This window comes from Phocoena sinus, chromosome 2 (assembly GCF_008692025.1).
Source record: "Phocoena sinus isolate mPhoSin1 chromosome 2, mPhoSin1.pri, whole genome shotgun sequence".
Taxonomy (NCBI): domain Eukaryota; kingdom Metazoa; phylum Chordata; class Mammalia; order Artiodactyla; family Phocoenidae; genus Phocoena; species Phocoena sinus.
Window position 1 is genome coordinate 135,143,997 of NC_045764.1, and position 24,886 is coordinate 135,168,882.

The 24,886-nt window shown below is 34.9% G+C and overlaps 1 protein-coding gene across 3 annotated transcripts; it reads left to right on the forward strand.

Annotated features, from left to right (window-relative positions):
* Window positions 1-390: 390 nt before the first annotated feature.
* Window positions 391-24,652, forward strand: ACTR10 (actin related protein 10). 3 transcript variants are annotated; one of them, XM_032623440.1, is made up of 13 exons: window positions 391-555; window positions 2,686-2,758; window positions 4,664-4,746; window positions 6,000-6,108; window positions 7,750-7,857; window positions 10,093-10,160; window positions 10,433-10,476; window positions 14,718-14,753; window positions 18,396-18,475; window positions 18,555-18,628; window positions 21,189-21,270; window positions 22,719-22,920; window positions 24,231-24,652. In XM_032623440.1, exons 1-13 carry the CDS (start codon window positions 479-481, stop codon window positions 24,410-24,412), a joined length of 1,218 nt encoding a protein of 405 aa, XP_032479331.1. In that variant the 5' UTR covers window positions 391-478; the 3' UTR covers window positions 24,413-24,652. The 3 variants fall into 3 exon arrangements, with proteins under 3 accessions (XP_032479331.1, XP_032479332.1, XP_032479330.1); XM_032623439.1 differs by having other exon boundaries at window positions 393-555; window positions 10,433-10,512; XM_032623441.1 differs by lacking the exons at window positions 4,664-4,746; window positions 6,000-6,108 and having other exon boundaries at window positions 392-555; window positions 10,433-10,512.
* The last annotated feature ends 234 nt before the right edge of the window (window positions 24,653-24,886 follow it).

Below are 24,886 nucleotides of genomic sequence, written 5' to 3' on the forward strand. Positions count from 1 at the left end.
GCAAATTTTGTCCCAAGACTTCAGGAATCAAAGCTTTTGGGGTTGTGACTTCTCTCAACGTTCTCTGCAGTGGACAGGTTCAGCGATCTAACCACAGAAGCTCTCGAAAAGACCCCAGCCCCTGCGCCACTTGAGGGCGTGTCCGGAGGGAAGGACCCAGGGGTTGGCTCCGCTCCAACTCGGGGCACCCGGCGCGCCTGATCGCCTCGGTCCTCTGCATCCCCCGCATCCAGATCAGCAGCTGCCTGCACCCGTACCTTCCTAGTCCCCGGGACGCGGGCTCCTGCGAGGGTTCAAAGCCCGACGCGGAGTGAGGCACAGCCAGGGACAGCCCGGGCCCCGTGCGCCGCGGCCACGCGAGGCCCCCGCCGTCGCCACCACCTGCGCGCCGTCGCCCCGGCCCCGCCCCCCGAGAGCCGAGAGCTGTCGGCAACCGAGGTCTGGCAGAGCCAGTCTCCTTACCGGCTTGTTTACTACCATGCCGCTGTACGAGGGCCTGGGGAGCGGCGGAGAGAAAACGGCGGTCGTGATAGACCTGGGAGAGGCTTTTACCAAGTGAGTGGCCGCGGCGCCAGCTGCCGTCGTCCCGAGGGGAGGGCGGGTAGCCGAGCCCCAGGCCCAGCCCGGGTCCTCGTCGCAGGCTCCAGAGGCGGCTTGTTCCGTCTCCACTTCTTCCCCCAGGACCCGCAAATGACGGCCCTTGTTATTTACACCGTGGGCGATGCAAATCCCGGGAATCCGGTGGAGCGGTCAGGTTCTGACTCCTAGAGAGGCCCAGGAGGCTTCAGGAAAGTTGCCTTCGTTGTCGCCCCGGTCGTCACCCCAAACTGAACGGACTCTTTGGGGTCATCTATGCATGGGATGACAGCGATGACCTAGGCCCCGCTTATCTGGCTTTATCTGCTTAGGGAGGTGGCAACCGAACTGTAATGCTTGATGACGACCTCCGTTATTAAGCATTTATTGAAAAGAGATGCTTTTGGTGTTGGAAATTCAAATACGTTTAAGACAGGGCTACTGCTTCCCAAGAGTAGGAAGTCGAATTAGGAAGGCTGAATGCATGAAAAACTGAAACCCTATAGATAATTCTCTAGAGAGTCTTCGTTGCTCCCACCCACCAACTCTTAGATTAGGAAATTTAACATTTTAAAAGGCAACTTGTAAACACTAGAGTAGTGGTTTTCAACCTTTTGGATGGCATAGATCCCTTTGACGACCGAAAGAAAGCCACAAATACACAAACCTTAAAATATTTGCACACAATTTCAGGGGTTGGTGGACCATCGCAGTGGTCCTTGGACTCCGGATTGAGAGCCCTTGTACCGCTCTCAAGAAAAAGGAACGTGACAGCCAGAATTGCATCTTCTATCTGAAATGGAAACATTTGAAAAAATTTTGTATATCTCTGAACAGTGCCTGACATGTAGTATGTATTTAATAACTATTTGTTGAACAAGTGGTCAGAAGAGCCTATTTAAGAATTGGAGGGAATTCCCTGGCACTCCAGTGGTTATGACTGGGTATTTTCACTGCCGAGGGCCAGGTTCAATCCCTGGTTGGGGAACTAAGATCCCACAAGGTGCCCAGTGCTGCCAAAGAAAAAAAAAAACAGGAAAATTGGACTTCAGGTGCTCCAGAATTGGATTAAACATAGTCCTTGGTTCATGTTATTCTCTTACTGTTCTAAGCAAGATGCTCCCATAATTATATATTTTTATTTATTTTTAAAGGTTTATTTAAATACCATAGTAAGTACCTTGAGGCTGACACCCAAAGATAATTATTTTAGGTATGCTGCGGAAATGAGAAATGGGACTACTATATAGGAGGACGGTTATTGACAAAGACAACAGGAGGGTGATAAGATGAGTTTGTGCATCCTGGGGAATTTGAGGAGCACTGGTACAAGTCAAGTAAACATGGGGATGTGACTAAAAGAAGATGGAGAGAGCTATTTGGGAATAGGAGGAGAGCAGTACTGAAAACCAGACAGGACAAGGAAAGATAATATTAAGACTAAACTTACATGGCAGTCCTTTTTAACAACATTTTTAGCAAAGTTTTGTTTTACGTGAAACAGAAATGGAAATACTTAAATACTCTAGAAAGGAGAATAGTTTTTTAAAAGGGTTGAAATATTTTATGCAATTTAAAAAATGATAGTGAAGACTAACAATATGGGCAGAATCTTATTTTATGAATTCATGATGTGTGAACAGTGTGATTATAATTATGTCACATATGCATAGTTTAAAAACTAGACCGAAGGAAATGCATCAATATGGAAGCTGATATTAGAATGATGGAATTATGAGTAACATGAATTATAGACATGAAGTCAGATAGTGGAGTACAGATTCAGGACTGTAGAGATGTGTTACCTAAAATTCAAGTAAAATTAAAAACAGAAAAAAAAGTAAATGCGACCCTAAAATAATACACTGGCTTATTTCACTGTCACTAATTTGAAACAATTTTATTTTTTACCTTTAATACATAATTATGAATAGATGGTATTTTAACTTTTCCTTAGTTTTTTTGTCCCTTTGAATACATCAGAGATGTTTCTAGTTGTTTTTGTGACCACTGCTTTGAAAAAAATACAGAAAAACTTGTTTCTGTGACAAATATATAAAAAGAATGTTATAATAAGTTGAATTGTTTAAATTTTCTATTTATTTGTAGATGTGGATTTGCTGGAGAAACTGGTCCAAGATGCATAATTCCTAGTGTGATAAAAAAAGCTGGCATGCCTAAGGTATTCTTTTTTTATGACAAATTAGCAAAATAAATGCTGTACTGTAAAATATTTTTAAATGTGACTTTAAATAAGATTGATTAGAACAGTGCTAAATGTATAGCTTAGACTGTATTCCAAGAAAACTTTTTTGATTCTTTATTTAGGTTTAATTTTGCATACCATAAAATTCATCTATTTTAAGTGTGCGATTCAGTGATTTTTAGTAAATATATCAAGTTGTGCAGCCATCACCACAGTTCAGTTTTAGAACATTTTTGTCATTCCAATAACATCACTAATGCCTACTTATAGTTAATCCCTATTCCCACCCCGAGCCCACCACGGATGTTCTTTGTTTTATAGATTTGCTTTTTCTATTTAATTTATATAAATGAAATTATATAACATTAAGAGAAAGTTTTTGAGCTCAATAAAATAATTGCCTGAGCCTTGTAATGTAATTATAGAATCATTTTATTCTTACTCTGTTCAGAATATGAGCCAGGTCCTCATTTCTTTATCTGTAATTCAAAAGACCTGTGAAAAACACATTTTTTAAAAGCAAGTCTTGCCAAAGTTAATTTTGTAGAGTAGGAATTGTAGAACAATAGAAAGAATAATTTTACATGCCATAAAATTTGCCTGTAAAATCAAATACAGATTTTTCTACCATAACTTAATATTTGCATTCCTGAAAAACCTCTTCTTGATAGCAAACAAAAACAGGTTTTGGGGAAAAGTCGGTTGGGGTAGATTATTTAAAACCCATGAAACTTTGTAATCCGAGCATTAGAAAAACAAAAATTAATACCTCAGGAAAAAGTTGGAATAGCTTTGAGTTGCGATTGAGTGTGGCTGGAAGCTCTCTTGGGGATATTTAAAATAAAATGAAATAATTGAAACTGTTGGTTGGTGGGTGCTGAGACAATGCAGATATAAAAATGAGCTCTGAGCCTCTCTGGCTATTGTTAAGGTGGGACCAGGAAGAAACACAGCCCAATAAAGAGTCTTGAAGGGGTCCACTCTGTTACGGGAGCCCCTGGTACACGGGATCATTTAAACTTTTTAAAAATAGATCTGAAAGAATGCTGATTTGTGTGACCACTGAGTTGATGACTTTCTTTACCTTGATGAAGGTTATAACTCTGCTGTCATCATTTCAGCTCCTCTTGCCTAATATGAACTGTACAACCTTCACATCATATAGACATTATTCCCTTATTTAACAAATATGAGCATATTTGTTTTCATAAAAGCACATATTGGAGCAGGATACAGTAAATGGAGCCCTTGTGATGTGTTAGTGTTGACTTAGCACCCATGGTTTGGTAGTGTTTACTTTAGTGCTAATGGTGCATGTTTTCATTTTTGCCACACATATTTATGAGCTGTTTACTTTGTTCCTGGCACTGTATCAGTTGAAGGAGGATATATCATAAGCAAGCCAGAAGTAGTTCTTGCCCCATGGAGTTTGTAGTCTAATGGGAAGGTAGACATTTTACAAGAAATTAAGTGGGGTGATACTACAAAAGGAAAAGTGTCAATGCTTTGGGAGTAAATAACAGGGACTGAACCAAGTCTGGAGTATTTGAGGAAGCCTTTGATGCTTTTTAATTGATGCTGCTTTTTATCGGTGATGCCAAAATAATGTCAGATGGAAGAAAAATGTGATGAGTACAGCTCTTTACTTACTGTGGACACAGATTTTTATTCCATAAACCAAAACATTTTGTCATCTTGGACATGCCAGTTCTTAAACATTTCTACTTTAAGTGATTAATCTATATTTGATGTTTGTATCTATTCTCAATACAAATTGCTTTTGACTTATTACCAGAAAATCCATTAGAAAAATAAATAAGCATGTTTTAGTTTGAGATTATTTTATTATTATAAATTAATAAATCATTTTAATTTTTATAGCCTATCAAAGTTGTACAATATAACATCAATACAGAAGAATTACATTCCTACCTAAAGGAATTCATCCACATACTGTATTTCAGGTAAAATGCAATTGTGTTTCCCCCACCCCCCAGCTTTTCCTAGTGCCCATCCTACTGATATTTGGTTGTATTATTTCTAATGCAAAAAAAAGGTTAATTTCCATTGCCATTTTAACTTTCTTATTTTAAATCTTTTCAAAAATATATTTGAAGACTAGGAAACTAGCAAGCATAAGGAAATATTGAAAATAAGTCAAATGTCCATTAATAAAGGGGATTGGATAATTTAATTATTGTACATCCATATAGTGAAACACTATATTGTCATTTAAAAAGTTCTGTATCTATATGTACTGATACAGAAAGATGTCTTAGATATTCTGATAATTGAAAACATGTTGCAGAACAACATCTATGGAATGAATATTTTTGTTAAAATATATACGTATACATACACAATAATGAAAATCTATAAAATGCTGTAAGTGAAAGTTTCTGGGTAGTAGAGGTATATGGTATTTTTGTATTTTCCAAGTTACAAGCTTCTATAATATTTGGAGTCTTGTGAGCATATACTACTTTTGTAGCTTAAAAAAAGAAAATATCTTTTTAATGGCTCAACTCAGTATTCATAATAGGCTATAGTTTTTGTTTTCTGAGATAAACGAGTTAATAGATATAAATTTCCTGACACAGTACATGGCACGTAGTAAGAGTTCAAAAATGTTATCTTTCTGTGGCATATATATTGATATATACCATGCAATACTACTGAGCCATAAAAAAACCCAGAAATTTTGCCATTTGCAGCAACATGGATGGATTTGGAGGGCATTATGCCAAGTGAAACAAGTCAGACAGAGACAGACAAACACTATATGATATCACTTGTTTGTGGAATCTAAAAAATACTACAAACTAGTGAATATAACAAAGAAGAAGCAGACTCACAGATATAGAGAGCAAACTAAGGGCTACCAGGGGCAACATAGGGGTGAGGGAGTGGGAGGCACAAACTACTGGGTGTACGATAGGCTCGGGGCTGTATTGTACAACACAGGGATAGAGCCAATATTTTGTAATAACTGTGAATGGAAAATAATCTTTCAAAACTGAATAAAAAATTTAAAAACACTTAAAAATTAAAAAAATGAAAACGTTATCTTTCACGGATAATAAAATGAAGATATCTTTTTGTTGTAAAGCTTCTTAAGTGAAGGTGGTACGATTTCTCTAATCTTAACAAATTGCATTATGTACCAAAATAAATACAAACTTTTATTTACTTTTAAAACAAAACTATCACTTTTCAGGCATCTATTGGTGAATCCCAGAGACCGCAGAGTTGTGGTTATTGAGTCGGTATTATGTCCTTCCCACTTCAGAGAGACACTCACTCGTGTTCTTTTCAAGTATTTTGAGGTACCTGTTTTTTATGTTGTTGTTTTTAGTAGGTACTCAAAGCTTAAACTAAAAGGTCCTCATCTTATTCCTTCATTGGAAAGAGGAATTGGATGACAAAATAAACTGAATCCTTTACAAATTGACCGTTATTTTCTTTCTTTGTGTGGTTATTTCATGCGTAATAAGCATTTCATCTAATACTTAGATAATTGAAGGTTTCTTTTTATTGCTGTTTCCCTTGTTTGTTTATTTTAGTACAGGTTTTAAGTTTTGGGACTTTTTTCTGAAATTAAAAGTTATATTCTGTGCTGTGAAGTTGATGTTTTTCTTCCAGGTCTTTTCTAATTTTCATTGTTTAGTTATGCTGACTTGTTCTAAATTCTCCAATTCTTTCATTTTAGGCTTTAAATTCCCCTTAAATGGAGTATTCAAATAATGTCTCCCATAGAGTAAGTGGGCAGTGCCAGGAGTGACTCTTATATCTTGATATTAGTAATATTACTTGTAGCTTTCATTTTATAGGAGTCAAGATTATTTTAAAGACCAAAATTATGACTTAAATGATTACATTTCATAGTAGGCCAGAATCTTTATTATTTAACTTTTAAAAAGAATCTCTGCCTTAGGAATTTAGAGTTTTTCAGCAATTTAGAAGAATGTATAAAATGTGTATAGTATATAAGAAATTAAGCACATATAAATGTAATTTTCATACATTCTACTGAACACAAAATATATCAAAAATCACAATGTATTTATGAGATAAGGGCAGTTAATATTTCTAAGTTATAATTTAGTAAGACAGGCACAGAGAAACAGGTTACATACCCTCCTGTACTTACTGATGTCACTAATTCAGGAATTTGGTTTGCAATAGGGAGAACACAAAACACAGCAGGAAGTCACTTTAGCTCTTATCTGAATAAAATAGATGATTTTCTGTATTTTTACTTGAACTTAGCATTTTAGTTATATTTATGTTAGTATGCTTACCTGGTATATAACCAGAATACCTGCTGTACTTAGATAAAGGAAATATAGCCATTATTTTGTTTGCCACTTGGTTATTATGGACTTCCATATTTTGATTGAATATTTACCTGATATATGGGATGTCACCAGATCTGGCAAATTTTTACTGAAAAATGTCACTTAGAGCTAAGGATTTTTGTAGTTCTTCAATTTAATTTTAACTGCTATATTATAATATTTTTAGAATATAGTTCATATTGTGAACTTTGTGAATGAGGACAATCAAGAATTCTTCTTCTCTATTTCTATTTTGATGATAAAGGCATCTCTTTATTTTTTAAATTTAGCATCTTCCTTTGAATGTATGTTTCTGGACCTCTTCTTTTATCCTTTTCAGTTTTCCCTCCAAAAGAGAGAGAACTGAATTAATAAAAATGCTTCATAATTGTCATTTCAGAATGAAAAGACTTAGAGAACTTAAAGAGTGTTTCTATTTGTTACAGTGTATTTTGTTTATTGTGTAAATTCAAATAAATCAACTAATTCTTAATTTAGTGCCGTAAAATGGTTGAGTAGGTATCATAATTATGAATTTTTTCAAATATATTTGAAATGTAAGGAAACACCTTCAACTACTGACATTCATTCTGGTTTTGTCATTGTTGTTTTGGTTTTGTTGTTTTCTAGGTTCCATCTGTCTTGCTTGCTCCAAGTCATCTAATGGCTCTTCTTACACTTGGGATAAACTCTGCCATGGTCCTGGATTGTGGATATAGGGAAAGCCTGGTGTTACCTGTATCTTTTTTGTAAACCAGCTAATTTTGCAGTTTTTACTCTACTTTAGAATAATTAGGCTTATTACAAATTGTTTTATTGCATCAAGCTATTTGGGTTATCATGTACAAATATGACATATGTGGAAAAAATTCACAGGATTGTGAGACTTAAATTTACTTTTTGTAGAAATTGTCATTATGACTTGGTCCCAGTATAAACTCCAGAGATCAGACCTATTACGTTCAGTTTTTAAGAGGAATATCAGCTAATTAGGATGTGTCAAAGAAGATGGGTAGGATAGTCAAGTTCTAAGAAAAGATCATATGAAGAATAACTGGAAACAGAAATGAAAAAGTTAGGGACTTCCCTGGCAGTCCAGTGGTTGAGACTTTGCCTTCCAGTGCAGAGGGTGCGGGTTCGATCCCTGATTGGGGAGCTAAGATCTGACATGCCTCACGGCCAAAAAGCCAAAACATAAAACAGAAGCAATATTGTAACATATTCAATAAAGACTTTAAAAATGGTCCACGTCAAAAAAAAAAAAAAAAGAAAAAGAAAAAAAGGCAGATGTAGATTAGCGGTTACCAGGGGCTAGAGGGAGTGTAGAATAGGGGAATGAAAAATAAATAAATAAAAATTAAAAATTTTTTTAAAATAAATGAGAAAGTTAAATCAAAAGTTAAAACTTAAATGGCAACGTGAAATCTGCTTTCAAACAGCTGAAGGGCTCAGTGTGGAAAAGTAAATAGATTTTTTTTTTCAATCTATTTCCTGAGGCTATGATGGGGGCAGTATGACAGCTAAGCTTCTTTCTAGTTGTATGATTTTGGTCAAGTAGCTTAATCTCTTTTGGGCTTAGTCTCATCTGTAAAATGGGAATTATAATAATTCCGCCTCATAGGGGCATTGTGTATCTTGAGTGAGATAATGTATGTAAAATATTTAGCATAAGACCTAGCACGTAAGTTGCACAGTAAATGCTGTAGTTTTTATATCATTTGCCATTAGGAAGAACTCCCTAGTAATTTAAGCTGTTCCACAATGAAATTACTGACTATAAACTGGTCCATTCCCCATCATTAGAAGAATTTAAGTAGAGTGTAGGTAAACATCTCTTAGAAATGTTACAGTAGACATTTGCTACATTTGAAAAGGAGCTTGAAGTACATAAATGCAAGACTCTTGCAATTTTGAGACCTATGTGTGTATTTATTAGAAGAAGTACTCATGGGAAGGAAATCAAGAATCATTAGCTCCTAAAGAACTAAGTTAGGCAATAGCATTTTTAAATATAAAGTATTTTGTGTGTTAGTCCCTGTGACAAAAGTATTCTCTTCATTATATGATTGAAAGTTGAGATGGTAGTTGACCCGAGTTAATAGAAGTGTATAGCCAAGATATAAACCCATGTTTGTCTCCAAAGCCAGTGCTCTTAACAATATACTTTTTTCTTTTTCATAAATAATGTACTTATGAAACATCAGCAAAAACAATATATAAAATAAAGTAGCAAACCCACAGTACAGTATTGTCCACTGTCCTCTCAGCTCTGATAGAAATACAGTGTGAGACATACGTAATTTAAAATTTTTCTAAGAGCTACAAATTTTAAAAGTTCAGGGGCTTCCCTGGTGGCGCAGTGGTTGAGAGTCCGCTTGCCGATGCAGGGGACACGGGTTCGTGCCCCGGTTCGGGAAGATCCCCCATGCCACGGAGCGGCTGGGCCCGTGAGCCATGGCCTCTGAGCCTGCGTGTCCGGAGCCTGTGCTCCGCAACGGGAGAGGCCATTAGTGTATTTTATCTAGGCCAATGTATTTAAAATGCTATCATTTCAATATATAGTCAACATAATAAGTTATAATGAGATATTTTACAGGTTTTTTTTTATTACTAAGTTTTCTGTGTTTGCCGTGGAGGTTATTCTTACAGCACATCTCAATTCGGACCAGCCACATTTCAGGTGCTCAATAGCCACATGTGGTCAGTGGCTGCATTGTTGGATACCCAAGTTCTAACGAATGAATTCTGTGTGTGTGTGTGTGTGTGTGTGTGTATATATGTGTGTATGTATATGTTTAACTGTTTTCTTTGGAGAAGGAAAAAGACTCTTTGATTTTTCTGTAACTCTTTTTAAAAAAAGAAATAAGAATTTGCCAGCCAAGCTGATTTAGAACAATAATGCAGAGGTGAAGAAAATACTGAGGGAAACACATTTTACCTCCTAAAATAGTAATACCCTTGACTACCTTATAGATATATGAAGGAATCCCAGTACTAAATTGTTGGGGAGCACTCCCCCTAGGAGGAAAAGCTCTTCACAAGTAAGTTTCTTGGCATTTAGCACATTTGCTTCACCTGTGCCAAAAAAACCATGCAAATTTTTTTACAGTGATTAATAGAGGACTTGTAGTATGGACATTCAATGTTATTTATTCCATTGTTTACTAGCCTTGAGTATATTCATCTTTTAAGGATAAAACCACTTTTATTTAAAGCATCATGATCTTTTATGAAGTAAAAGTATTAAATAAGAAAAGGATATCAGTTACATTATTGTAATTCCAGTAACTTTTTTTTTTTTTTTAATCTTCAGGGAGTTGGAAACTCAACTATTGGAACAATGTACTGTTGACACAGGTGCTGCTAAAGAACAGAGCCTTCCCTCTGTGATGGGTAAAATCATTATAAACTTTGAGTGGTTTACATTCCCTTTTCGTTCAAACTCATTTCCGCCCCCCCCCCCCATTGCATAGCTATTCTCTTTTTCTCACATCACTCTGATGACATGGCTCCAATTATAAGGTCATCATTGAGCTGTTAATCACCAAATCCAGTAGTTGAATTTTATTCATTCTTTCCAGAACTTTTGACATTACGGATTATCATATACTCTTTTTTAAAAAATTTTATTGAAGTATAGTTGAATTACAATGTTGTTAATTTCTGCTGCATAGCAAAGTGACTCAGTTATACATATATATACTTTTTTCATATTCTTTTCCATTATGGTTTATCACAGGATATTGAATGTAGTTCCCTGTGCTATACAGTAGGACCTTGTCGTTTATCCATCCTATATATAATAGTTTGCATCTGGATTATCATATACTCTTTTTTTTTTTTTTGATACGCGGGCCTCTCACTGTTGTGGCCTCTCCCGTTGCGGAGCGCAGACTCAGCAGCCATGGCTCACGGGCCCAGCCACTCCACGGCATGTGGGATCTTCCTGGACCGGGGCACGAACCCGTGTCCCCTGCGTCGGCAGGCGGACTCTCAACCACTGCGCCACCAGGGAAGCCCTGTCACATACTCTTGTTATTATCTCTTCCCTTGGCTTTCAGGACTTTTCTTCCTTTATGGTTTTCTCTTATTTCTCCAAGTATTCCTTCTTAATTTCCTCTGCTCTTGCTTTATCTGCTGATATTCTTCTAAGGGTTTATTTTTTGTTCCTTTTTTTCCTCCTACTGTCTTTTTAAAAGTGATCTCATGTGTTCCCGTAACTTCAGCTACATCAATATGCTGTTGGTTCTTAAGTGTATCACTGGGCCCAACCCTTCTTCTAAACTTCATATTCATATTTCCAATTGATTATTAGATATAAACTAGGCATCCCTCTCGGCACCTCAAACTTAAGACTTCCAGAAGTAAATACATTATCTCTTTCCCTAAATTCATTTTAACAAATCATGGTTAGATAAAGATAATATCTTACTGAGCTCCCATTTTAGATAACTGGGAGTTTATCAGTCCTTTCAATTCTCTCTCAGAAATCTCTTTTTCATCTCTTTTTTTTCTGTCCTCCACAACACAGAACATCTGAAAACAAAGACGTCAACTAGGCCCTCATTGCTTCTTGCTTGGATTATTACAGGAGCCTGCTTTTTGGACCCATGTAGTCTATTTCACACTGTTAGCAGGAATAACTTTCACAAAATTAATCTGATTACATTTCTCTTTTGCTTGAGAATTTTTGCTGGCCTCCACAAGTTAAAATCCAAATTATCTGTTTGATATGCATGTTTCTTCACAGTCCGACTTTATTCTACCTCTTAGCTTTAACTACTAAATTCAACCCTTTGCACCTTATTTCAGCTACAGTAAATTTCATACATCTTCCTGGCACCATTGTTCTTCGACAACCCTGTGCCTTCATTTATACTATTTCTTTACCTGGGATGTTTTTCTTTACCTATTTGGATTTTTGATCCCTCTACATGACTCAACTGAAGATCATCTTAATTGTGAAACCTTCCTCATTTCCCTAAGCAGAATAAATTGCTCCCTTCTCTGTTACACCCTCAGCAGTATTTATTATAGTACATATAACAGCCTCATTTACCTGATAACTGTTTCCCTCAATAGACTTTGAGAATCCCTGTCTTATTTATTTTTCAAGTGCCTGGGCACTGAATAAATGTTGGAAAGAGAAAGGTGGGTTGTTAGGACATTTATCCTTGCATATATTGTTTTCATGTTGTTCTTTAGGTAGTTAAGATAATAGCACATTCTTCATTCTGTAGATCAGATTATTATTTTTCTATTCCAGATAAACTTTGTTACCTTTTTAGTATATCATGATGACAGTTAATAAAAGATACCCAAAGGAATAAGTTTAGTGTAGCATCCCAAGTTTGTTTTCTCTTTTTTTTTTTTTTGTGGCCACGCCACGGCATGCGGGATCTTAGTTCTCCGACCGGGGATCGAACCCATGCCCCCTGCAATGGAAGCGCGGAGTCTTAACCACTAGACCGCCAGGGAAGTCTCCCAGATGTTTTTAATAAAGCTCTTCACTAAAACTATGACATTCCTTAAAATTCTAAACTGTATGTTCTTGGATACCCCTTCCTTTAACCAACTATCTTGGACTGTGATTCTAATCTTTCCCTCTCATATGCCCCAAAAATCTTGAGTCTGCAATCCTAATAATTGAGGAATTAAATCATATCACTGTTTGCTGAAGGATCCACTTAGGAGGATCAGAAATGCAAATGTATTTTAAATATCTCTTGTCAAGATCCTTAGCAAAGATTAGATATAAGTCTTACATATACTGGGATATCCTTAAGTGAACTTTGAATGAGCCTCTTTCATTTAGTATTTAGAACCTAGTTCAAAAAAGAATGAATATACTACCTTAAAACTTACAAAGACTAACTTAAGTACATTGATTTGAAAAGTGTACAGTTGAAAAGTAAATTATATATAAAATATTGTACTTCTTATTCTCCTAAATTAGCTGAAATTTAAATATGATTTTTCAAAGCCAGAGCCAGTGAATGCCTCTTATTTCTACTCCTCATTTGCAAAGTTTAAATGGCTGTGATTATTCCCTAAGATTGAAAAGTCCCTTCCCAAAGCACCATCTATGCCCAGCTAAAATAAGCCCTTTATTTTGAAGCCTGCCTTCCATGTTGCCTAAAGAAACCTCTTTTTCATATTACCAAATGTCTCTGGCACATGTTGGAATTTATTTGAATATTCCTAGAGAGAGTTTAGCACATGCGAAAAGTTATGGTTTTTAGCACTTACTCTTAAATTTGCAGGTTCTTATAATCTAGTTACATTTCTCTTATCTATTCATAGCCAGGTTTAAATCATTTTGGAAATCTTTATCCCCCTGTGAGATAAATTTTAACATTTAACAATAGGAGTCTTCAAACTTTTTGATCACACACTGACTGCATAGTAAAAAAATTTTGAGCATGTACCTGCAATACATATTTATGTCTATATTTATTTATAAACTATATGTGTATCATTATTACTGTATTACAAAACACAAAGGTAAGAATTTGGAAAGGACAATATAATAAAGGTAAAATAATAATTCTCAAGTCATACTTACTAATGGTAAATTTTTTTTGCTCCCTCTCAGAAAAGCAATGTGATTAAATATTGTTTATTATTTTTAAAAGGTTATGACTTAACATTTTGAAAGTGTGGTTTTAATTTTATCTTAATTCTTAGTTTCAGTAGCTGTCATAACGTAAAGATGTAGCTAACAAGATATGTAGCTCCAGATGGAAGAAGTGCCTGATTACCCTTATTAAATCATGATTCCTTTTGTAGCTATAAACTTCTGTCTTCATTGATATAAATAATTTGTTCTTACAGATCAATCAGAATATTTTTACGTACTTAACAATGAGTTAAAAATTCTGAGTTTAGAAGATTCTAAACTTAGAAAACTGTTTCTGAGTCTGACTTGGAAACCTAGATTTATTGGCAACAAAATCACATAACAGTGGTAACATATGCAAATATTATCTTCTAAAGTCATCCTGTATTATATAGGTTTCTTTGAATAGCTACTTTCTCACTCATTTTTTAAAATGTCACGTTTACCTTGAAAAAAATTAAAAGCCTGTGTGTGATCCTTTTTACAAATATGTATTAGGGCATGTCACTGACAGTCATTTATTATCACAGAAAAAGTAAGCAAACTTGAAACTTCACTCTTTGTAAAAGAAAAGTAAATAGCTCATGTTTAAGCCCTACCATTTCTTCTAAGTACTTTAACACAGATAACCAGCAAATCTTTTTATGGTAGAAAATATTTTCTTGGTCAATTCCTATCTACTGCCAATTATTCTGTGATATTTTTAAGGTCTTATTTTTATCAAATTTATGAGTATTAGTGACTTTCTTCAGCACCTTGTGCACATCTGGCTTCAACTTCCGTGCTTTGGCTCGGCTTCGAATGCTGAAGTTTCTTCCCTAAAAGCAAAGTTGATTTTTTTATTTGGCTTTTAAAAAATTATGGTACTTTAAAATTTTTTTTTAGGTTGCTGAAATGGAAAATGGAAATGTGAATACAATTTTACAGACTGTTTCTGCTTGTAAAGTTCTGTAGTTCTAAATAAAAATTTCTGTTTTAGGTTCAATTCCAGAAGGTATCTTGGAGGACATTAAAGGTAAACTAAGTTCCCATTTTTGTCCCCTTCATCATTAAGTATTCATTTGGAGGGCAAGTGTTTCTAAGTATTTACACAGATAATAAAATATATTAAATTCATAATGTAATATCCTAAAAATATTTAACATTTAGGCTATAGAATAACGTAAATAAAATATTGTTTTTCTTCAGATTTATGGAAGCTTTTGGTATTACTTTTTTTTTTTTGGCCACACCATGCGGCTTGCAAGATCTTAGTTCCCTGACCAGGAATTGAACCCAGGCCTTCGGCAGTGAAAGTATGGAGTCCTAACCACTCGACCACCAGAGAATTCCCTTTTGGCATTACTTTTGATGTATTATTATTTTTATTTATTTATTTATTCATTTATTTTTTGCGGTACGCGGGCCTCTCACTGTTGTGGCCTTTCCCGTTGCGGAGCACATGCTCCGGACACGCAGGCTCAGCGGCCATGGCTCACGGGCCCAGCCGCTTCGCGGCATGTGGGACCCTCCCGGACCGGGTTACGGACCCTTGTCCCCTGCATCGGCAGGCGGACTCTCAACCACTATGCCACCAGGGAAGCCTGATGTATTATTGAAGAAACTTCTCAATGATAGAGTATAGAGAGTTACTAGGGAATTAGTAATTTTCACAGTATGAATTAACAGTTACATTACTTATGAAAGCCACTGATTTTATGTTGTTTAGCATTTTTTTAAACTCTAGTATTTTAAAGGTCATTTTTATAAGGTCAGTCATTTTACTGACTTCAGAAATTCTACAGTTGGGTAAAGTATATTAGATTCACTTTAATAAGATATGTTACTTCTCCTTTGCTAGAGTGTATTTTTATGATAATATTTAAATTGAGTTTTCTGGTATTTTGATTCACTAAAAGGAAAAGCAGTTAAACTATAATGTAATGTTCTTCATTACTGAAAGTGTCATGTAAAATTAATACTCTAGAATATTTAATAGAGAATTAGACAATAATGGATTTTAGAGTTAAATGGGACCTGGAGATAATCTGGTACAATTGGGTCCCTGAAATATTTAGTGATTTGTTCAGTGTCACACAATAGGTAGGGTTAGACCTAGGGCTGCAAAATGGATCTTGTTCTTCATTATATTGCTTACTTATGTTGTATAATTACCTAAAATCTCTTCAGTTATTATAAAATTTCAGTCATTGGTACATGCTTATTGCAAAAGCTCAAATAATACAGAAATATCTCAAGTGAAATAGTTTCCCTTTCGTTCTTCCAGTCCTATCCCCCATGATGTAACAGTTGATAATTCCTTGGAATGTTTCTTTCCATATAGCTTCCATCTTGTGAAAAGATGTTCAACTTTCCCATTACCCAGGGAAACATCAGATTGGCAAAAATTTGAAAGATAGACATTTAGTATTCGTGAGATTATGGGAAAATTAATATATTGCTATTAGTAAGAATTGAAAATTAAACTCTTTGGAAAGCATTCTGACATATATATAAAAATTGAAAAGTGTGCATCCTATCTAAGAGGGTATGTTGAATGAAATTTGGTTACTTCATAATAAGGAATATCATATAGCTTTTATTTATTTGGTTTTTAAAATATTTATTTAATTTTTGGCTGCGTCGGGTCTTAGTAGCGGCACACAGGATCTTTTGTTGCGGCGCGTGGGTTCTCTCTAGTTGTGGTGCACAGGCTTAGTTGCCCCTGCATTGCAAGGTGGATTCTTAACCACTGGACCACCAGGGAAGTCCCACCATATAGCTTTTTAAAAGGAGGAGCTAGATGTATTGATTTGGAAGGATATCCATAATGTATTAAGGGAAAAAGCATGTTGCTGAATAATATGTACAATAGTAACCCGTTTCTGTTAAAAACAAATATGCAATACGTACACATACTCTTGCCCGCTCATTTATATTAGTTACTTATGTAGTACCTACATTTTTTTCAATTATTTTAAAATCCTTAAGTGTAATTTATCTGTTCTTAGATTTTTAATTCAATGAATTTGGTTTCCTTAAAGAACACCTTCATATGCCAAGTATGTAAGATGTTGAAGTCTAAGTATTTACCTTGCTTAGTTATGAGGACTTAAAGTATAAAATATGTAAGTAACTTGAGCACGTAGCTTACTATCTAGCATATTAGCATATTGTAAACTCTTTTTTTTTAAATTGAAGTATAGTTGATTTACAGTGTCTTAGGGTACAGCAAACTGATTCAGCTTTATATATTCTTTTCTTTTTTTTTTTTTTTGGCTGTGCCATGCAATCTATGGGATCTTAGTTCCCCGACCAGGGATCAAACACATACATTGGGAGCACAGAGTCTTAACCACTGGACTGCCAGGGAAGTCCTCAGTTATATATATATTCTTTTTCAGAATCTTTTCCATTATAGGTTATTACAAGATTTTATTGAATATAGTTTCCTGCGCTATACAGTTCTTGGCATATTGTAGATTCTTAACAAATATATTTTGAATTAGTAAATGAAAAGAATTTTGTATAATATATAAGTTTATGTCAGCATGTTTTGCAAGTCATTAACCAAATCTTTAGATTTCTTGCTCTCAACATCAATTTTTAAAAATTAATTAATATATTTATTTCGTCTTCATTGCTGCACATGGGCTGTCTCTATTTGCGGCGAGCGGGGGCTACTCTTTGTTGCAGTGCACTGGCTTCTCATTGCAGTGCGTTCTCTTGTTGTGGAGCACGGGCTCTAGGTACACGGGCTTCAGTAGTTGTGGCACGCGGACTCTAGAGTGCAGGCTCAGTAGTTGTGGTGCACGGGCTTAGTTGCTCCGTGGCATGTGGGATCTTCCCGGACCAGGGCTGGAACCCATGTCCCCTGCAATGGCAGGCGGATTCTTAACCACTGAGCCACCAGGGAAGTCCCTCAACATCAATTTTGTCTCTACTTGAAAAAATTTTTTATTCCTTACCTATTTCTGAAAATAATTTGCACCCGCTTATTATAAAAGGTACTTTGCAACAGAAATAATCTTTAAAAGAATAAATGTTCATAGTTAAAGAAAAGATATAGTGTGCAAGAGGGAGAAAATTATCATGCCAGAAAACCCTAAACTAAGGAGCGTTACTGTAACTAAGACCAAAATTTAGCTTTGTGTTCTGACCAACCAACATTTTTTAAAAAGAATAGGATAGATAAGTAAGATTAGATATAAATCAATCTGGTTCAAAGAGATATGCTGTTCAATTAGAATGGCTACATTTTCATGATGCTAAAATTTATTTTTATTATGGTACTCTTTATACAAGGAATATCAAAGAACATAAGTTTCCTCAAATATGGTTTTGGTTTTTTTTAATGTGGCTTTGTGGAAGACAAACATGGAACATGTCTTATGATTCCTCAGTGAATGAAAAGTTTTTTATATGTGTATAAATTGTCATAAGCTAACTAAAGACGGAGATAGTTTATAAAATTGGAAGGAACAGATAATTAACATGTCCACTTGAATAGAATTGTTTTAACTGGGACATTGATTCAATCACAAACCATAACAACTAAAGACAGATAGTTTATAAAATCGGAAGGAACAGATGATTAACATGTCCACTTGAATAGAATTGTTTTAACTGGGACATTGATTCAATCACAAACCATAACAATGTCTCCTTTTCTTTTAAGTGCGCACTTGCTTTGTTAGTGATCTGAAGCGTGGACTAAAAATCCAAGCAGCAAAATTTAATATTGATGGGAATACTGAGGTAAGCTAAAAATAAATGTATATTCATTTTTTCAGAGGTTGTAATTTGTATACTTATGCTTATGATACTTATATTTCAGCGTCCCTCACCACCCCCAAATGTTGACTACCCATTAGATGGAGAGAAGATTTTACATGTCCTTGGATCGATCAGGTTAGACCTTAATTTTTATGAGCAAAATAATGAACTAAAATAAATTTTTGGCCTTAATATTTGTATAAGCCTTTAGTATTGTTGATTTAATAATTATGTGTTTTTCATTAAGCCTCATCATTCGTGTTTATTTTTATTATTCGACTTTTTAATGTTTTAAAACTTAAAAAAAATTTTTTTTTCTGTTCTTCAAAGTAATTCAGAATCAACCATTCTTTGAGATGGAGAATAAAGTATGATACTTTAAAACAGGATTCATCAAACTTTTTCTGTAAAGGACCAAATGGTAAATACCTTAGGATTGGTGGGCCATATGGTCTCTGTTGCACCTACTCAGCTGTACAGTTGGAGTGCAGAATCAGCCATAGGCAATGTGTAAATAAGTGAGCATGACTTGTGTTCCAATAAAACTTTATTTGCAAAAACAGACAGTGGGCTGGATTTGGCTTGCAGGCCATAGTTTGCTGACTCCTGCTTTAAAACATTGTCTTGTTAGAAAGAATGCATTCTTCCAAATATACTAAATCTTTAGGACCAGTTAGTAATTCACCTTTTTATTATTCATTATTCAGTCTGATGATGCAATATAAGTTGTCAGGGACTTACATGATTATATTGGTAACAATGTAATTTTTGTTTATACCCAAGCTGTATAAAATTTGTATTATAAAAGTTTCATCTGTAAAATATTAGATCAGAAGATGCACAGAAAAGAATTATATAAATATAGAAGATCCTGTTAGATTTTGAGATAATTAACATAGAGGTTGAGATACTAGAAGGATGAACATAAATATACAGATGTTAAAGGTAGTAGGTTGGGGAAACAAAAAAGTGAGAATGTAACACTTTTTGGTAGTAAGTTTTTATCATTTTACCTTTTATTTAAGTTATATTCACTAATTTACTACGTTAAAATTTCTCCTGATTGTTTAGTGGAGCCCAGAATAAGAGAAGAAAATAAGTGTTTATTTTCTACCGTAATATTTCATTGCTTAAGTGATAATTGTTAAATTATGTCATTTCAATATCAAATTAACTGACAAAGATTTGGGAAAAGAAAACTGATGCTTTGTGAGTATTTAGCTCAACTGGTAGAAGCAAAAGTACACAGGCATAGAGGCAAGTGGCTGACTAACTATGAGTGAGTGAGTGTTCAGCATACTGTAGACCTCAGTATACTGTACTAACAAAATCGACAGTTAGGAAGTAGGTTGAATATCAGGAAGAGAATTTTATGTTTTGAAAAAGATTCAAAAATCTTTAAAGTAGTATGCATAGTATGGTCCCAGTTTTATTTTAAAAGATATTGTATGTATATGTATATGTATATGTATAGCTTTATATTGCATTGGTTAGGGTTCAGTTTGTTTACCAGTTATACAAACCTGAAAATAGTGGCTTCAACAAGATAGAATTTGTCTGTCATTTAAAAGAAGTTCCGAGGTAGATAGTCCAAGGATGGTATGATAACTGCTACCAGTGACTCAAGCTTCCTTCCACCTATCATCTTTGAGGTGTAGCCCTTGTCCTTGGGGTCCAGGGTAGTTGGTAAAGTTAGCTACTCCATCCGTGTTTCAAGCATGCAATCCTAGGAAGGAAAAGAGAAAAATGCTTCCTCTCCTTTTAAAGTGGACTTTCTAGCAGTCCCACATACTACTTTTGCCTCCATCTCATTGTCCGGTACTTAGCTATATCTAGCTGCAAGGGAGGCTGATAAATACAGTGTTTCAACTGGGGAGGGGCATTGTATCCAGCTTATAGGAGTTTTTTCTTTTTTTCTTTTCAAATAATTACAGATTCACAGGAAGTTGCTAAGATAATATAGAGAGGTCCCATGTACTCTTCACCCAGTTTCTCCCAACGGATACATCTTATGTAACTATAGTACAATATCAAAACCAGTAAATTGGCATTGGTGCAATGTGTATATATTGTTCTGTGTAATTGTATCACATGTAGATTTCCATAATCAGCACCACCACGATCAAGATATAGAACTATTCCATCACAACAAAGATCTTCCTTGTGCTACCAAAAATAACCCTAATAGTTCTATATCTTTTAATTTGAAAATGAACAGGCACATGAGTATTTTATTAGGCAACTAGCCATCTTTGCCATGTATTGTTTTTAAAAACAAAGAAATACTTTGGGCTGGGTGGGGGAGGGTCTTGTCTGGTTTTAAATTTGTTGTATCACTACTGATCTGCTTGTTGAATTCTACCAACTGTTACAGAATTTCGCTCCTTTTCTGTTATTAGGTTTAAGGTGGACAAAATATTTGTAAATCTATACATAATAATAATAGTTATAGTTAGTACTTAGGGAGTACCTCCTATGTGCCAGGCACTGTTCTATTAACTCATTGAATCTCTATCACAGCGCCTGTGAGGCAAGTGCTATTATTTTTCTCATTTACAAATGCAAACACCTTGTGTTTTAACCATTACTCTACATTAATATAGTACTGGTACCTAAAAATATGTCAGTAGAACTAATGGTATGTACTATGTCATATTATGTGATGCCAACAAAACACTGTTTTTAATCTCATTAGAGATTCGGTTGTGGAAATCCTTTTTGAGCAAGATAATGAAGAGAAATCAGTTGCCACTTTAATATTGGATTCCCTTATGCAGGTACTTTTATTTTGTAAAAGGTTTCAATTTATGAATACAGGCCTTTACAGAGAAATTTTAAAAATCATATTGTCTGTATTTTTAATTTTAGCCATTAGTTACATTTTTTAGCTTTTATGTGAAGTTTTATAGTTAATGAGTTTCACTTTGGCACTTATATATGATACCCACAACATTTCAAACCCGGGATAATACATTCTATAGGCACATCATGCATTTTTTCCATGACAACGATAACAGATTTTTATTTTGTACCTAGTATGGCTTGTAGTTTCTTCAAATGTAGGTTTGTGTAGTATTAAGTTTTTCATTCCACAAGGTATATGTCTCTTTTGTTTAATGACTGTGGGACCATAGAACTCGTATAAAATACTATCACTTTGGGAGATATTGTCTACCTCTATGGCTCTACTTGAGGACTTTATGAAAAACATAACATCATTGAAGGACTGTAACATTCCTGATGCTTAGAGAGAACTGATGTGGAAACAATTTTTCTAAGAATGTTATCTTCCCACTCGATAACAGGCTCTGGATATAGTGGATATAGTACCTTAGAAAAATCAGGTTTCCACATGTTTTCCTTACTAAAAAAGAAACGAAAAGTTATTTCTTCTCATGTTCTTTGCTCAGCTCAGTCATTCTACCCTGAAAATGAGTAATACTCCCATATTACTACTATATTCCCTGTGGAATTTAAAAGTCTACACTATTAGCTTTTTAAATCTTTAAGGATTTATATAAATACATGATAATATTATCATGGGGTTTATTTGCCACTTGAAAAACTCTTATTAAAGAAACCTTGCTGTAGCCCTTTTTGAGGGGTGGGATGAACTAGGAGATTGGGATTGACATATATACACTAATATTATAAAAAAGATAACTAATAAGAACCTGCTGTATAGCACAGGGAACTCCACTTAGCTGTACAGCAGAAACTAACACAACATTGTACAACAATTATACCCCAATTAAAAAAACAAAAAGATAAAAGGGCTTCCCTGGTGGCGTAGTGGTTAAGAATCCTCCTGCCAGTGCAGGGCATACGGGTTCAAGCCCTGGTCCGGGAAGATCCCACATGCCGTGGAGCAACAAAGCCCATGCGTCATAACTACTGAGCCTGCGTGCCACAACTACTGAAGCCCACGCGCCTAGAGCCCGTGCTCCACAGCAAGAGAAGCCACTGCAATGAGAAGACCACACACTGCAATGAAGAGTAGCCCCTGCTCGCCACAACTAGAGAAAGCTCGCACACAGCAGCGAGGACCCAATGCAGCCAAAGACAGATAGATAGGTAGATAAATAGATTAATTAATTAAAGAAAAGAAACCTTGCTGTGGCTCTTTTTTGTAATACAAATGATCACCTAATAATCTGTATATTTTCTTAAATTCAATCAAGCATTATTTATAGTTAATTCTTTTTTTCTTTCTCTTTAATAACAGTGCCCAATAGACACTAGGAAGCAACTAGCAGAGAACTTGGTAGTTATAGGTGGCACGTCTATGTTGCCAGGATTCCTCCACAGACTACTTGCAGAAATAAGGTATTTGGTAGAAAAACCAAAATATAAAAAAACACTTGGCACCAAGACATTCCGAATTCATACTCCACCTGCAAAGGCTAATTGTGTAGCCTGGTTGGGAGGTAAGAACTGCTTTTTTTTCTTTTTTGTTTTTGTCTTTGTTTTTGTTTTGTCCATACCACGTGTCTTGCAGGATCTGAGTTCCCCGACCGGGGATTGAATCCAGGCACTCCAGCAGTGGAAGTGTGGAGTCCTAACCACTGGACCGCCAGGGAATTCCCAAGAATTTCACTTTTAAAAATAATGATTTTATAGTAATTGGTTCCTGAATGACATTACTAATGGTTATATTAGAACAGATCATTCATTGTTCGAAATTGTGTACTTAGTAAACTAATAGAACTATTAAATAATTTTCTTTGAACATTTACTTTTCCTTAAATTATTAGTTTTCAGAATTATATACTTATTTCTCTTATCATTTGCACTTCTATTTTTTTTCAGTGAACTCTGTCCAATTAAAGTCATCCCGCATAATGATAGTGATAGCTATGCATTTATTTTAATTATGCTACCATTGCTTAAAACACTTGTTTTAATTCCTTACAAAGCTAATTTGTGAGCCATATATGAAAACTGATCTCTTTATTTTATAATTACAGTATATTTTGTGACTGAGTTTATTGAATGTTTTAGGTAATGATAGTTTTATTAGTTTTATGGAAATATGGAAATAGCCTAATAAAGAGACTACTTTGAAGAGAGAACAGTCATAGATGTGTATATTTGTGTAAGTTCTGATGTGTGTCTTACGATGCAGTTACAGCTCATAGGTATCAGGATCATTTAGAGAAAAAAAACAAGTCTTGAGATTTTAAATTGATACGTATTATATTTCTTATAAAGTAGAATTTGGTCAAAATGTAATTTTGATCTAGGAAGAATGGATTTGGTCACTAAGTTATTTTTTTGAAACTGCCTTGTGGGTCTTTATAAGGTCTTCAGCATAGACTCTTAGGATACTATGGTTGGCTTATTGAGTTTTGCACTGCTGTTTTTTTACTGACATATAGTCTTAGAGTGTGGCAAAGAAAACTAAGATTATTATTTCTTGTGTTTACACAGAGTTGAAAATACTTCCCACCTTACTCTACCTCACTCTACCTGCATTTAAACACAGTAATACTTATCATTTTCACTATAATCTAGTTTAGAACATTTAAGTTAGTTTCAACACAGGAGTTATGGCTTAGCCTGTTTTTCAAAATATAGGATATAGAACAACTTAACCGGAATTAATTTGAAGACTGTGAATATGCATTACTGAATTTTACCTATTCTCTCTTGTCATATAATTAAGTGGATGTATGTGTACATAAAATTTTCCAGTAAAAGTTTTCATATCAGCTATAAAAATATGTTTACCACACAGGAGCTATTTTTGGAGCACTGCAAGACATACTTGGGAGCCGTTCAGTCTCAAAGGAATATTATAACCAGACAGGCCGTATACCTGATTGGTGTTCTCTTAATAACCCACCTTTGGAAATGATGTTTGATGTCGGGAAGGCTCAACCACCTCTGATGAAGAGAGCATTTTCCACTGAGAAATGAAAGTTTGATTAAAATTCAGCTTTGCTTCTTTTCAAATATCTCATCAATTACAAGCAAACTGTACAGAGTATATAGGATGGTGTTAGAGACGACTTTAGTAGAAGTGCAAGCGTTTCTGTAATTATACTTCACATTAGTATTTAATCATTTTGCCTTTGGTGTAATGGTAGAATGATAGCTGATGCTTATTGAAATTAGTTGTATTTATATCAATAAAATATAGTAAAGCAGTTAATTTTGGAAGTTTGTTACATAGTTCATTTTTCAAAAAGAATAAAAACATTGTCCCTCCACAATTCACATAATCTGTCCTGGGCATTGGAGACTTCATTAATTTCATTGTGTTCAACAATTATTTTATTTAAAGAATAATGTTACCATTTCCAGTTATTTTAAATATTAACATGGGTCTGTGTCTTAAAATCCTTTTGTTTTGATGTTTGTGTCCATGTTATAATTATGCTACTTTTGGGC